Below are 13,957 nucleotides of genomic sequence, written 5' to 3'. Positions count from 1 at the left end.
TCTCCTGTTTAACTGCATTAGTGGTAGCTAAACGAGGAGTTTAGCATCTGCAGCCTCGTAAAGCACTGGTGTGTTGTGTGTTGAATGTTTCCTTTTTAGATGTTGATGTTAATTCAGTTTTTGGGGGATTTGTTGATGGTTAAAAAATGTGCCCTCTGGAAGATCCAAAACACATTTGAAATCATTTTAAAAACACAAATTATGCGCTATGGGCCAGCCGAGCATGAACTTTTACCATGGGTTACCATACACAGCCGATTTCCATTCAACATTTAAGACATGTTCTAAAGTAAATTGACACTCATAATATCCACACTTTCTGTCCCACATTCAGAATGCCTTCTTCCCCCAGATTTTTAAAGCCCACATACAGTAAAAAATAAACACATTTAAAGAAATAGTTTTGGGAAAACGCTTGTTTGATTTTCTTTAGATTAGATTAAAGATTGACACCACTCTCATATGTGTGTGTGCTAATGGAAGCATAGACGAGATTAGCCTATTTTAGCATAAAGACTGGAAGTAGGGGGAGACGGCCCTTATATCAACTCTAAAGGTCATTTTTGAGCACATTGTATCTTGTTAATTAATCTTATCCAAACAAATATATAAAAACGTGACAAAATGACCTTGTTGGGTAGATGGATTTGTGGGCTTTCACTATTAACTGTTGGATAAACTGTCTAGAAATAGTCATAGCGTATTACTCCCTCTAAAACCACCATTTTGTCCTTTTTACATCTGTCTGTGTGAGGATGAAACAAACAAGATGCAGTTAATCAGTGAACTTTGTTGATCTGTCTTTTTTTTTATATGGCTGCGTCCTCCTTCCTCCAGTCTTTATGCTAAGCTAATCACCACCTGGTTACAGCCCAATACTTAAAGCACAGCCATTAGAATATCTGTCTTCTCATCTAAGTCACATTAACAGCTACAATTTACGAAGACCTACATAAAGTGAAAATCACAAGTTGCCCACAGTATTTCCTACATTAGTTAAAAAATACTATGGGAAGAGAAAAGCATTGGACATCACCTGAGGGAATTCATGGCTAAAAATACAAACTAACATCTGGGTTTTAGCACAGCAAGTTGGTATTACGAACATTGACATTTCTTTTGTCTGTCTTGTGACTCTTCCAGAGACCACAACCTCAGTGAAGGCACTGATTGTATTAAAATCACCATAAGAATGACAGCGTTTTAGTTCCAGTAAAAAAAATTACTTACTGAATAATACAAACTACTGACATGATTTGTGCATTTTGTTATGTAACACCACTTGTAATCTAATTGAACTTGCTCTGAACAGTAGATTTATCCACTGGTGGGGGTGTCGCTCCCTAATGTGAGTCCAGTGCATAGCGCCAATGGATACGGATCCGGCAAACATTTTAGCTTTCTATGATTGTTTGATTGATTCAAGTGACAGCCTTTGTTGTGTTCGATTGCTAACTTGTAGCCAGCAGTGAACAAACTTAGTTATGTAGGTCCATTTGTACTGTACTGACATTACAGAAGTCTCTCGTTAGCAAGTTCTTGTAGGCTACTTCAGCAACTGACATCAGGGATCATGCTGTGGAAATGTGATACCTTACGCTAAATAAGAAATTACTGCTATGTAAGGTATCTCATTATTCTGTGGCTAACGGCAAAACAGATCTGCGTGAAGTCTGTCATTATCGCAAAATGACGCATGTGCAACTCACATCTGCACTTGACTCACATCGGGTAGTGACGAGGGTCTGTAAGTCATTCTATGGTTTATCAAGCACGGTAACATATTGTCCATATTGTTCCTGAGGCTAAACGTCTGTATGACACTATGAATCATAAGCTCCGTTTGTGACTTTCTGACTCTGTTTTGTAGTTTGCTGTTAAAACTCCCCGACGTGACAGAATCTGTTGTGTAGCTGTGGGATGGGTTTCTGTTTTAAGAGAAATGCTACGCTTTGTTTCTCACAGATTTGGGAGGGTATTGTATTTATTTATTTTAACGCCATTTTCTATTTACTACTTTTCTGTTCAAGAGGCAGAAGTCAGCATGGTGGATTTATTATGTTTTTTTTTTTTTTTTAATAAACGCCATTTTTGAACATCCTCTCCTTTAAATGACTACGAATGTGTTTACTTTGCTGGAATGACTGGATCAGATAGGCGCATATTAGACGCACTCATTTTACAAGGCTTTACAGGAAATACGCTTTACTAATATTACTGTTGACTGTTTTTTTCTAGTAAAAATGGATTCTCCTGAGTGCACTGAGTGCTACAACAAGACAAACTAAGTAGGCCACGCGGTGTAATGGATGATTTTACTGCACATACAGCGCAATTTGATCTCAAGTGGGTATAATAATTGTGTACCTCTCTTTTAGTAAAAATTAACACACAGAACCATTCAAAGTAATTAATTCTTTCCTGACCGTAGACGGGGGAGTAGCTGTGTTGTGTCTCCCTCTGCTGGCATCACATATGATTGTATAAGTATTAACAGCAACATGCAAAGTCTCATACAATTAGACACAGTTGACCAATTTTGAGCAAAAATAAGAGTAAGATGAGTGAGATCGCAGTGTCTCATTTATAGACATAACTAGCACCCACGAGCAGCAACTTCACACTTAGAAGTGAGAATATTTCAAAAGTAACTTCTATAATCTTCTGTGTGGCCTCTTGCTCTGCCTGAGAGATGTCACCAAAACCTTAAAAAAATACAGTACTTTATTTATAAAAACAATACTTAAGTTATTAAATGAATAAATGACATGCAAAGACTGGGAAACAAACCAGACAGTCTTCTAAATCTATTATCTTAATAGCATTGAGTAGAATTATTAATCTGCATCTAGATCTGCATTTGCATTACAGCACACAGTGACTGTCAGTGGTGGAAGTTAGTATTCAAATCCTTTACTTAAGTACAATAATACTCTGTTACAAGTTAAAAGTCCTGCATTAAAGGTGTCATCTAAGCAAAGTATAATCAGAAAAATGTCTTTAAAGTATCAAAAGTATTCAATGCAGAAAAATGTCCCCTGTGACTGTTACACTATTATATTTTATATCATTAGATTGGTATTATTCATGCATTAATGTAAAAGTGGGCTCTTACTGTTGTAGCAAATGTTTGACTGGTTTATAAGCAGCTGCTTACTAATGATAATTTTCTTATATGGATTATTTTGCCACTTATTTTTGTCTATAATCGATAGATTGGTTTGTAAATATTCTGAAATTAGTGAGAAATGCCAATCACAAGTTCTTAAGTGACACCTTGACAAAATTATGTTACTGAAGCTTTCAATAAGTAAAAAGTACAGTAATCCCCTCTGAAATTTAGAAAGGTAGAGGTAGAAGAAGAAAGTGTCATGAAAAGTAGAGTACAAGTAAATATGAATCACGATTGTTTAGCTTAGAATTGATATCGTGATTATTTTCTCACAAAGTGAAATGTTTATTGCAGACATGAACCATGACAAAACAATACAAATTGGCAGTACCAAACAGATTGTTTGATTGGCACCTATAGCACATTGCTCATCACCACAAGCCTGTAAACATAGAGGCTTCAATGAAGAGAAGTGAAAGCATTGCAGTGCTTGGGAGCACTTTAAAATCTATTTCATACAGTCTATGTTTAAAACTCACAGAAGAAAGTAGTAGCAATTGTGATTCCGTCGGCTTGTAAAATTAAATGAGAATCAAAGTCATTACAAAAAATAAAAAATAAAGTTATTAAATGTAATCGCGAACAGGGGTGAATCGAAATCACAGTTTTATAATGATTAATTGTGCAAGCCTACTTTAAATTTGTACTTACAGTACTGGAGTACACGTGCAAATGTACCACTGGTGACACAATCTTAGGATGCATGTATCAGACTTCTTTAAATGGGTGGAGTAGGATTAGGGACAGTATCTCATGAGAAATTTGCAACAAAAAAAGGTTTACCATTATATTCTACAGGCAAACTACTAACACACAATACTAGCATGTTTGATACTGTACATCAATTCTTATTAAATTCCAAAGGTATTTTCCTCCATAACATCCCTTACGCAATCCTATATTGTAAAAGAACTAACTGGAGGCTGCTGCTATAAAGATGCCTGCCTGCTAGATGCAACATGCCTGACTTGCCTAACTTAATGCCCTGGGGGAAGAATTTTAAAAGAAAATTTGCATTTAACTCAGATCAAACCTTCAATTTGTGCACAAAACAAATCACAGTTTTCCTATTTATTCAAACAGTGAGCCAGATGGCAAACAAAACATCAGGTCTGAACATGCACGCACACACGCACGCATCCACACACACACACACACACACACACACAAACACACACACACACACACACACGCAGCACGCCTTGCCTCCATGTTATGAAAACAGCAGCTTGGATTTATGCTTAAACTTGCCCTCTGTAGGTGTGACTGTCTATACAGGGAGAGTGAAATATGGCAAGAAATGTGCACACGGTCTTCAATCATGACCATGGGAGACACACCTGCCCTGCCCTAAGGATCATGGGAAGCTGGAACAAGCTATAGAGTGGAATTGGAGAGAGCAGTTCAAACATCGGTGAGCATGAGGAGGTTTTTCCGAGCACACAGGGACGAAGACTACAGTCAGATCCAGTATCTGACGGCCAAGTGCACCCGCTTGGCTTATGATAAAGGTAACTCATTTGACCTCTGAGAATAGAGTTATACATTTACATTTCAGACCCAAAAGTGGTTCTGTCTAGTGTTAACTGCCAATGTAATCTATTTTTGTCTGTTATATCTTTTGTCTCCTCAGTTCACAGTTGTGTTAATTGCACTTGAGGCACCAATAAGTGCAAATTCAGACATTCGGATGAATGCCAGAGTAATGCAATCTAATGTCAAAGTGTAATTTTTGACAGATAGTACTGTTGTGTCTTAGAGTTCATACTTTCTCTTATTTATGTTTTTATAATGTATTAGTTTGATGTTCATATTTGGTTTCATGCCATAAAATGAACCACAGATTCATGTTACATGCTTAAGAAGCAAGATTAACCTGTGAATATTCCTCCCTGCATCGTCCATAGTAGATAATATAACAAGCTTCAAAGGTCATGACTTGAAAGTGAACTATGCCTCCTTGTCTGTAAAGGTGTGTCATTTACTGCTATGATCACGAGATAACAGAATTATCATATGAAAACAATTATGATACGCCACAGCAACAATACGCCATTACCACTGAAGTAATCAGATTAGGTCTGAGCACCATAAGTGAAACATGTTTGAAGCCATAAAGGCATTAAATATTTTTTTAGAGAACACATTTGACTAGAGAAAGACAAAGTCAGACAAAGCTGTAGTTTTCCTACTTATTCAAGCAGTGAGCCAGCTGGCAACCAAAAAAATCAGGTCCAATAGTTATTCTATATTTATGTTCTTAACTGTTGCAAATTCCATGCAATGGCAATGCATGTGACTGTGATGCTATTGAATATCAAGGACTAGAATACAAATTTGGCAAACATCAAAATCAGATTTGCACACATGCCACTTAAGATACATATATCTAATTAAGAATGTTGTTTCTGCTTGTCAAGAATGTCTTTGTTAAGGGTTATATTTTAAGTACCAGTTAGGTATCAACACAATATGTAAAAAAAAAAAATTGTGGAAGACATTTTGAAATCTTTATCCACCTCTATGACAATGGTTGGATGATAGACTGTAGCCACAGTATGAATGTTTTGGACACTAAAGTGAGAAATGAGGATGGCAACAGAGCTGAAATCCAATGTAAATATGTGTAATACGTTTTAGGGACACATAAGTCCATGATGAGGTGAGGAGAGTGGGAAAACTCCAGTGAGAGGAAAGTGTTTCAACGCCAGAGATGTCAACAGCTGACATGCTCCTCCATTTAAAGTGTTATTGTTTAAAACATTATGGTTAATTTATGCTGTGAGGCAAGAACAGTAAAAATAAAAAACAGCAAAATACTTTTTCATGAAAACACTTCCAAGTGGCACACATTCAGCAGATATTCTGTTTTTAATGAAAATGGTCTACACAGCAACGGTTTAGCGGCCCAAACGTGACTTGGGTCTGTTGTTTGTGAATACAGCAGTGCTCGACAGGGAGTTCCTGATGGCCGGAGACAGGGAGAGGAAGCTGCAGAATGATCTGGAAGCTGCGACCGCTCAACTCCTCCACCAGCAGCAGCTGAACATGGAGCTCAGGATGAGAGAGGACCAACTCCTCAGCAGGATCCACCAGCAACAGGTGAGCAGATTAGGACTTAAAAGAAAAAAATCGGATTTTTTGTTATTGAGCATTTTAGCATCTTCCAGCTCATTGTTTTGGTCATAAAGAAACTTTACTTTTTAGGTTTAGTGGTGTTTTTATTTAACTGGCACAAAAAAAAAAAAAATATATATATATATATATATATATACATATACATATAAAAATAAATATTTATAAATGCTTGTTGGGGGCATTTAGCAAATCCAGAGCACCGTAAGCATTCATGTGGAGTCTTTTTCTGTCTCCCAGATTTTCACATAAATGTTTGCTCTGTTTTGGTCTCCACAAACTTCTGAGAAAAAAACCATCTGGCTCTTTAACTGCTAATGTTCCACTTTTTCACCAGCTAGGCTCTAATGTTGTCTGCTGTTTGATGCAGGAAAGGAAGTGTACAGTGGATTTATCAGTGCTTTGTTGGCTGACAAAATCTGCATGCTTCAGCTTGGGAATGAACCAGACAATAAATGTGTCGTAAAACCAAAACTATTAGTTCAAAAAGGCCAAAAAAACAAGAAAAGTTAGATGATCACTATGAGTGACTCCTTTCACCAAATCACTTTTCCCAAAACAACATTCAGCTCTATTTTAACCTCAAACGTTGGTGTAGCAGTCTTGTTAGGAAATACTTACCTGAAGGCCAACTTCTGTCCAATTTGTGTCATTTAATCTTGTAGCATTTAACCTCATTACAATCCCATAATTGAAATGCACATAGCCATGACCATACCAGTCTGCCACCTATGCTGCAATTACTGAAATTACACTGGAATTAGGCTCCAAGTAAGTGCCAATGTTAACATACTGTAAATGCAGAGGTTTCGGCATTGAATACCAACTTTTTTTTTTTTTTTTTTTGCTGACTGCTTTATTTTAATACTTTTAGAGGCCAGGGGGAAAAGGAAAGATGAGAGAAAACTCTGAGACTCTTCTTCTTCTTTCATATTCCAGTTATTATTTTTGACCTTTAAGATAAATCCCTGATTCATAGTAACAAATGAGCAGCTCCTCTGTTCAAGTAAAGTCCATTTTTTATTCAGCCCAATATCACAAATCGTAAATTTGCCTCAGAGGGCTTTACAATTGGTGCAGCATACGACATCTTTTGTCCTCTGATCCTCGAATCGGAAAAGGAAGAACTCCACAAAAAATCTTTGACAGGGAAAAAAAATGATGGAGAGCAACTGAGGAGGTCTCGCTTTCTCAGAACGGACAGACATGCAATAGCGTAGAACAGACCAGCATAATAAAATTACAGTACAAACAATCCACTTGACAAAATGATACATACAACTCTAGAGACCTCAGTGGTATTTGTTAGAGATTTGGAGAGTGTGGCTCACTCACTTTCCCCACATAGATTTGATATAGTGTTGGGTTTGGGCTTGCCACAAACTCTTTGACCTATATAAAGGAGGTGTCTTTGATTTGATCACTCAAGCAGTCTGTGTAAGATGATAATGCTATGATCGGGACATCTCCAGGGAGATCTTAAAAAGTCAGGGTGTACTAAGTAATATTAGATTAATATATTCCATTTATGTATATTTTGGGTTCATGGACCTTTATGTAAGCATCTGTGTCAGATGAGATATAGCTATTACACTCTGTAAGCCACAGTTATCACAATAAATATCACAGTTGTTATTTTTAATGTTACTATTTTGCCACTATTCATCATACCAACTGCTACTATTATTATGAATCACATTACTCTATATCTGTGTCAGTGGCTCTGTGTCCCAGCCGGGAGCAGCAGATGGCCGACCACCAACAGTCAGGTTTTGTCCAAGGTTTCTGCCTATGAAAAGGCACTGTTGCACCAAATGCTTGCTCTTGGGGGAATTGTTGTGTCTTTGTAAATTATAGAGTGTGGTCTGGACCTACTCTATCTGTAAAGTGTCCTGAGATCACTCGTGTGATGATTTGACACTATAAAAACAACAGAATTGAACTGAATTGAAGTAGGTAACATCATTTATCAGAGACAAGAAAGAAAACTAGAGAGCATTCTATAAAATAGTTGATGTAGTTGTTGTTGAAAAATAAAAGCCGTAAATCCAATTTGGTTGTGTACATTTTGTTGTATTGTAGTAACATTTTTCAAAAGTAAATGTGGATTGTTATGGAGTCCTTACCTATCTGTATGTGTGAGAATGTGTCAGGTTCTCCATGTGTCTTGCCTGCAGGACGTGGTGAACCTACTGCAGCAGCGTGTGGTCCTGCTGACGGAGGCGAGCTCCCGGGACGCGGAGCTGCTTCGGCAGGTCAGCTCAGATATGCTGTACCTGCAGAGCTCCGAGGTGACGCTGGAGGGCCTGGTGGAGAAGCTGCATGCTGAGGCCCAACACAGAGCTGCGGTGGCAGAGAGCCTCCAGACAGAGCTGCACAGGGAAGCCCGGCGCAGAGCTGCGCTGACGGAGACGCTGCAGGCAGAGCTGCGCAGGTAGGCCAACTTTACAGGCTTTCTGAAACACTATGAACCAAATAGTTCATGATAAAATCTTTAGTTTCATTCTTGCTAGTCTCACATTGCCAGGCGTTCCTCCACAGTGCTGCGGAGGAGGGTCTGGCTAGTTCACACAGAATCCGGCATGGGAGAAAAACGTGCTCTGGGTTATTGTCATTTCTTTAAATCAATCCCAATCGTCATTAGCAGTGCTAAGCCCCGGAAAGAGCCCCAGTGTGGCTGCAAAATAGCTTTAGGAAACGTGTACGTTCAAAAGTTGTTTTAGTTGTGCAACAGAAAACTGAAATTGGACAGATAGTCTAGCCAACTGTCTGCAGAGATCTCAGGAGCAGCTAAACATAGTCCTCCTGAATCCACCAGAGTTTAGAACGCCAACACAAAGAAAGCGGAAGTTGACCCGCATCCGGCCGAAAAGAGATCCGGCGGAATTTCCAGCAGCACCAGAGCCATTGTCGTCTTGGATATAGACTACATCCTTAATATATATTAATGATCGAAATACACTTTATTGTCTAAAACTGAAGCAAATTCACTCGTTTCCAGAAAAATCATATTTCATTATAATTTTAAACCATTTTTATAATAGAAAGAAGAAAGAAAAAGAGACAGATACAATTGTACAGTACAATGTAGTGAAATTCAATCTCTGCATTTAAGCAGTGGGCAGCCACATAGCAGTGTCCCAGGAACAATATTGTTGGTAATCCCTTTGAGTGTGTGGTCTTAAATGTACCCACTTCTCAGTGTGCAATGTGCACACCTTTTTAATTAAAAGCACAAGCGTACTGTACTGTGCTTTAGAAGAGGACCTGTCACAGCTCTGAGTTGCGGAGGAAATATCTGAACAAAAAGCTCACGGTAACCTCCTTGTTTTCTTCAACCATGTTGAATTGTAGATGGTTTGATTCAAACACGTTCCTCCATGTTCCACCCAGCTGTTCAAACCGAACAAAATATAATAACAAACATTAACCCAGATAAAGCTGCAGACTAAGAAAAGAAACATTCAAATGAATAAAAAAAAAAAAAACACTAGCGTTTGATAACCATCTCCAGCAAACTGGAGCCAAGTGAAGCTGTCACCAGCTGCTCTGCAAACCCACAGAGGAGAACTTCATCTCTAACTGTTGTCTCAAGACTGAATGAAAACATTTAGGTTGGATCTTTTTTTTTAAGTCAGCAGAAATGCCGCGCCACGCCTCAATCTGCTGACTTTAAATCCCTGTGTAGAGTTGGCTTAGTGTCAGAATAAGTTATCACATTAGGATTCCAGCCGACAAGTCAAGAAGATCAAAGCAATCTTAATATTAGCAGAAAGGTCACTATGTACGTTTTACGTTGGGCATTAAAATTCCTATTGACATTAACATTGATATAATTTTTCTAAATAAGTCTGTGACAGTGAGGAGCATGTGAGTCTGTGGAAAAATCTGTGGAAGAAACACCAGGAAAAACACCAAAAATTAAGGACCATTATTTTATTTGAGAGCATTCAGAGTACCAAACATATATTATATTTAAACTTTAAATGAAACATCTTCATGCAACTCATTTGTCCTTTCTGTCATTTTAGGATTTTAGGAGCAGTAACGTTACGTTTTGCTTGTAAGAATGCTTGTGTGAAAGTAGGCTACAGTAGGCTATATGCCAAGGTTGTTTTTAATAAAAAACATTTGCACAAAGCAAGTCGATCCACTTTTCCATATTGATAAGAGCATTAAAATGAGAAAACACAATGGGACAAAAATAAATCAAGGGACGTTTAGAATAGATAAAAGTGTGTGGTTAATTGCGAGTTAACTATGACATTAATGTGATTAATTGCCACTACATATTGTAATTGTTTGACATCACTAGTTTTTGTGTTATAATTAATGTAGGAGATCAGATAAATGGAGTTTGCCAACATTTAAAAATCACTTCAAAAAAGTGGCTTAAAGGTCAATTTAAATTAGTTTTTTGTTGGTTTTCAGCTTTTACAACTTACAAACATGATGCTGACAACTACACTGATATGACTCTTTCCAAATTAAACCAGCCACAGCCAGTGTTGAGGACACACAGAGAGGATAAAATCTTTTTGCCATTGTCCCCAACAGTAAGACAGTGGAGCTGGAGGAGCTGCACGACACCAACCAAACTTTGACCGAAAATCTGAAGGACCTCCGCTCCACTCATCAGAAGGAGGTAAGGGACCAGAATGGAATGCAGCTCTGGCACATTCTGGGTCTGTGAGAGTCTGACAGAGTCAAACAACAACTCCAAAGCAAGTCCTCTACATTTTATTGTTGATTTTCATTATCAGTTAATCTGATGATCATTTTTCTTGATTAATCAATCATTTGGTCTATAAAGTGCCATACAATAGATTTCTAAATATAAAAAACTGGAACCAGACATTTCTGTAACTTTTTTTAGAGGGATGCACAGGGGCCACAACAATTAGTTAATGTTAAAATTGTTGCCCATTCATTTTCTGTCTCTTTGCTGGAGTTTGCAGTTTGTTTGAAAATTGAAATTCATATTGAGTGTCTTGTTCATGAGCAATGTTGATACGGACAGCACAACAGTGATTTATAATTTTGAGTGATATGAAGAAAATAATCGCTTGAGTTGTTATTATCCATCACAACATGACAAAAAATACAGAGTACATTTCTTACGTCACATACCATTCTGGTGGACCTGAAAAATGAAACCAAAAAAAGGAGCGAGTACCGCTGCTCGTACATCGTTGGCTGAGTTTGTGTGGACAAATATTAATAAGCTGTAACCATTGAATGGTTATTTACATGATGACTCATTCCTAATGAGACTATTCCCACACGGTAATTAGCAATGTTGTAATGAAACGAAGTACAAATACTTTGTTGTTGTATTTAATTCGAATTTTCACGTACCTGTAATTTACTTTCTTTATATTTCAAGAAACTTTTACTTTTACTCCACTACAGTTCCTTAATAAAATGGATATTTTTACTTCACCACAGTTCCCCTAAGCATGTTATTTAGGCTAATGGTTACTACAAAATAAAATCGAAAGAAGTTAGTTACACTTGAAGAAAGCAGGTTTGGCAAATTATTGCTGCTAGATTGCATGTTAATTTCCATTCCAAAAAAACATGAGTCAAAACCTAAGAAGAGGAGGAAGCATAATATCTGACAGTGTCTTTGACACTTTTACTCAAGCAATGATCTAAATAAGGTGACTTTAACTTCTACCAAAGTCATTTTCTGGCAAGACAGGTGCATTTTTACTCAAGTATTACATTCCAGTACTTTATACAAGACTGTAAATTAGAAAGAAACCCAACATTTAAATACCCACCGGTATCACGGCAGAGAAGCGAGTGGTTGTAATGTGATTTCTTGTCCAGCAGATGTCAGCATTAGACACTTTGTTTAACACTGCTTCTTTGGTCTTGTCTGCTTGTGCGTGAATAGATAAGTAATGTACTTTTGATGGTTTTATACTGTGGAGTACTTCTCTTTGTCAAAGCATGCAGCCAACTGCTTCACAAATAGGGCAGTCCAACATCATCCTGCTGTAATGGATTAACTCTGTTCTTAGGGTCGTTTAGGTCAACGTGCCGGTGCGCCCGTTCCAACAGAGAAAAATCTGCTGTCGGATTTTAAATAATTAATCTAAAAAAACATGAAACCTCAAGGTTCAAATTTATGTACTGCGGCAAATTTGAAAAACTATAACTACTCCAGATAATGCATTGATTCAGATGTTTTTTTTCTTTCCTTGTATTAGATTTGTATTAATGTGTGTTGAGTCTGGGCATTAGTGTTACATTCCTAGACACTGTCAGGATTTTGTTATTTACATTTGGCTTCAAAGACTCACTCCCTTCCTGGCCCCAGTTTCAACCAGTCCATCAAACAGCAAACCATCCAGCATTACAATTATCTCTCCTACGAGAGCCGCACAAGTCCAACAGAACAAAACGACAAACCGTGCTGTCAGTCACTTAATGAGAACATCAATTTGCTGGGGATAAAGTCAGTGAAATATTGTGAATGTCCTGGGAGTCTGAGATTTAGTCCTACCCTGTTGCATTTGCTCATCTTTCCAGATGACGGCACTGAGTTCAAGAAGATTTTTTTTTCTGACAGACACAGACACAGACACAAACACACCACAATCATTATTCCCTGCTTTCCTTTTGCCCCCATCACATCCTGGTTGAACAAGGAATATAAAGTGATGTCTTGTCTTTGAGGTAAGGGAGCTGCAGCAGGAGAATGAGGGAAGTCTGAGGAAACTTCAGGGGACAGCGGAGCAGTTTGAGTGGCTCTGTCAGCAACTGCGTTACTGGATGTGCTGTGTCAAGAGGTGGGTATTTTCTCCCTGAACATTTACAATCACACCTGCTACAGACGCACTTAATATGTTTGTTGTATGCAATGTGTCGGTTTTCAACGTGAGACACAAACATGTGCAGGCTTTGAGACACTATGACCTCAACATTAGAAAGTACAACCTCTTTTCCAAAATGTAAAACATCCCCCCCAATATCTCTACAGGCTATATCTCATTGTCTAAAACTTTTTTGATCACAGATTCAAAGACTGCCTAATGGAGGAGAGAGACGCTCTGCAGCAACAGGTCATCATATTAAAAAAGAAGGTTGAGAAACATGACGACAGTCCCACACAGAGCATCCTCTGTCCCCTACAGGACACTCAAGGCTGTGACGGGTAGGAAGAAGGCAGACACACAGATGCAACATTCAGTAAACGTATCACTCGGATGGGGCTGCACATCTTTTTGTGAGGCATCCTCGTTGGAGTGTTTTCCACAGGGCAATAAATAAAGAACACAAACTTCCTCATAATTTTTATACATTTTCCACTGTGGCTTGCTCCTACGTGGTTTCCGGGACATTACAGTAATTACAACATGTCTAACCTTCCTTTATTTCGCAGCAGTATAACGTCATGGGATGCAGATGTTGTGGATGACCTGGAGTCTCAGGTGGAGAAGTCAAACATGCCGTATTCGGAGCTCTTTAACCAGGTACCAGTTTAATATTTCTACTTCCTTGTGACTGTGTGCGTGGCTAAATCTAATGAGCGAACACAGGGCATCTTTCAGTCAAATTTTTGTCCATCCATCCATCCATCATCCATCAAATCCACCCACCCAGCCATCCATCATCCACCCATCCATCCATCCATCCACC

At 38.2% G+C, this 13,957-nt stretch overlaps 1 protein-coding gene across 3 annotated transcripts in view; it reads left to right on the top strand.

Moving 5' to 3' along the window:
- The first annotated feature begins 4,365 nt into the window (after nt 1–4,365).
- LOC117952152 (RUN and FYVE domain-containing protein 1) overlaps nt 4,366–13,957 on the top strand; it is a 13,251-nt gene continuing 3,659 nt past the window's right edge. The window contains exons 1-7 of one of the 3 annotated variants that reach the window (XM_034884285.1): nt 4,366–4,683; nt 6,120–6,274; nt 8,485–8,741; nt 10,865–10,952; nt 12,995–13,107; nt 13,335–13,472; nt 13,701–13,791. In XM_034884285.1, the coding sequence (XP_034740176.1) occupies nt 4,593–4,683; nt 6,120–6,274; nt 8,485–8,741; nt 10,865–10,952; nt 12,995–13,107; nt 13,335–13,472; nt 13,701–13,791 (933 nt within the window). In that variant the 5' untranslated portion in view covers nt 4,366–4,592. Of the gene's footprint in view, nt 4,684–6,116; nt 6,275–8,484; nt 8,742–10,864; nt 10,953–12,994; nt 13,108–13,334; nt 13,473–13,700; nt 13,792–13,957 lie in introns of all 3 variants that reach the window. The other 2 variants (XM_034884286.1, XM_034884284.1) reach the window with 2 other exon arrangements.

This window comes from Etheostoma cragini, chromosome 10 (assembly GCF_013103735.1).
Source record: "Etheostoma cragini isolate CJK2018 chromosome 10, CSU_Ecrag_1.0, whole genome shotgun sequence".
Lineage (NCBI taxonomy): Eukaryota > Metazoa > Chordata > Actinopteri > Perciformes > Percidae > Etheostoma > Etheostoma cragini.
Note: the sequence above shows the minus strand (reverse complement) of the source record. Positions and strands in the feature narration are given on the sequence as shown.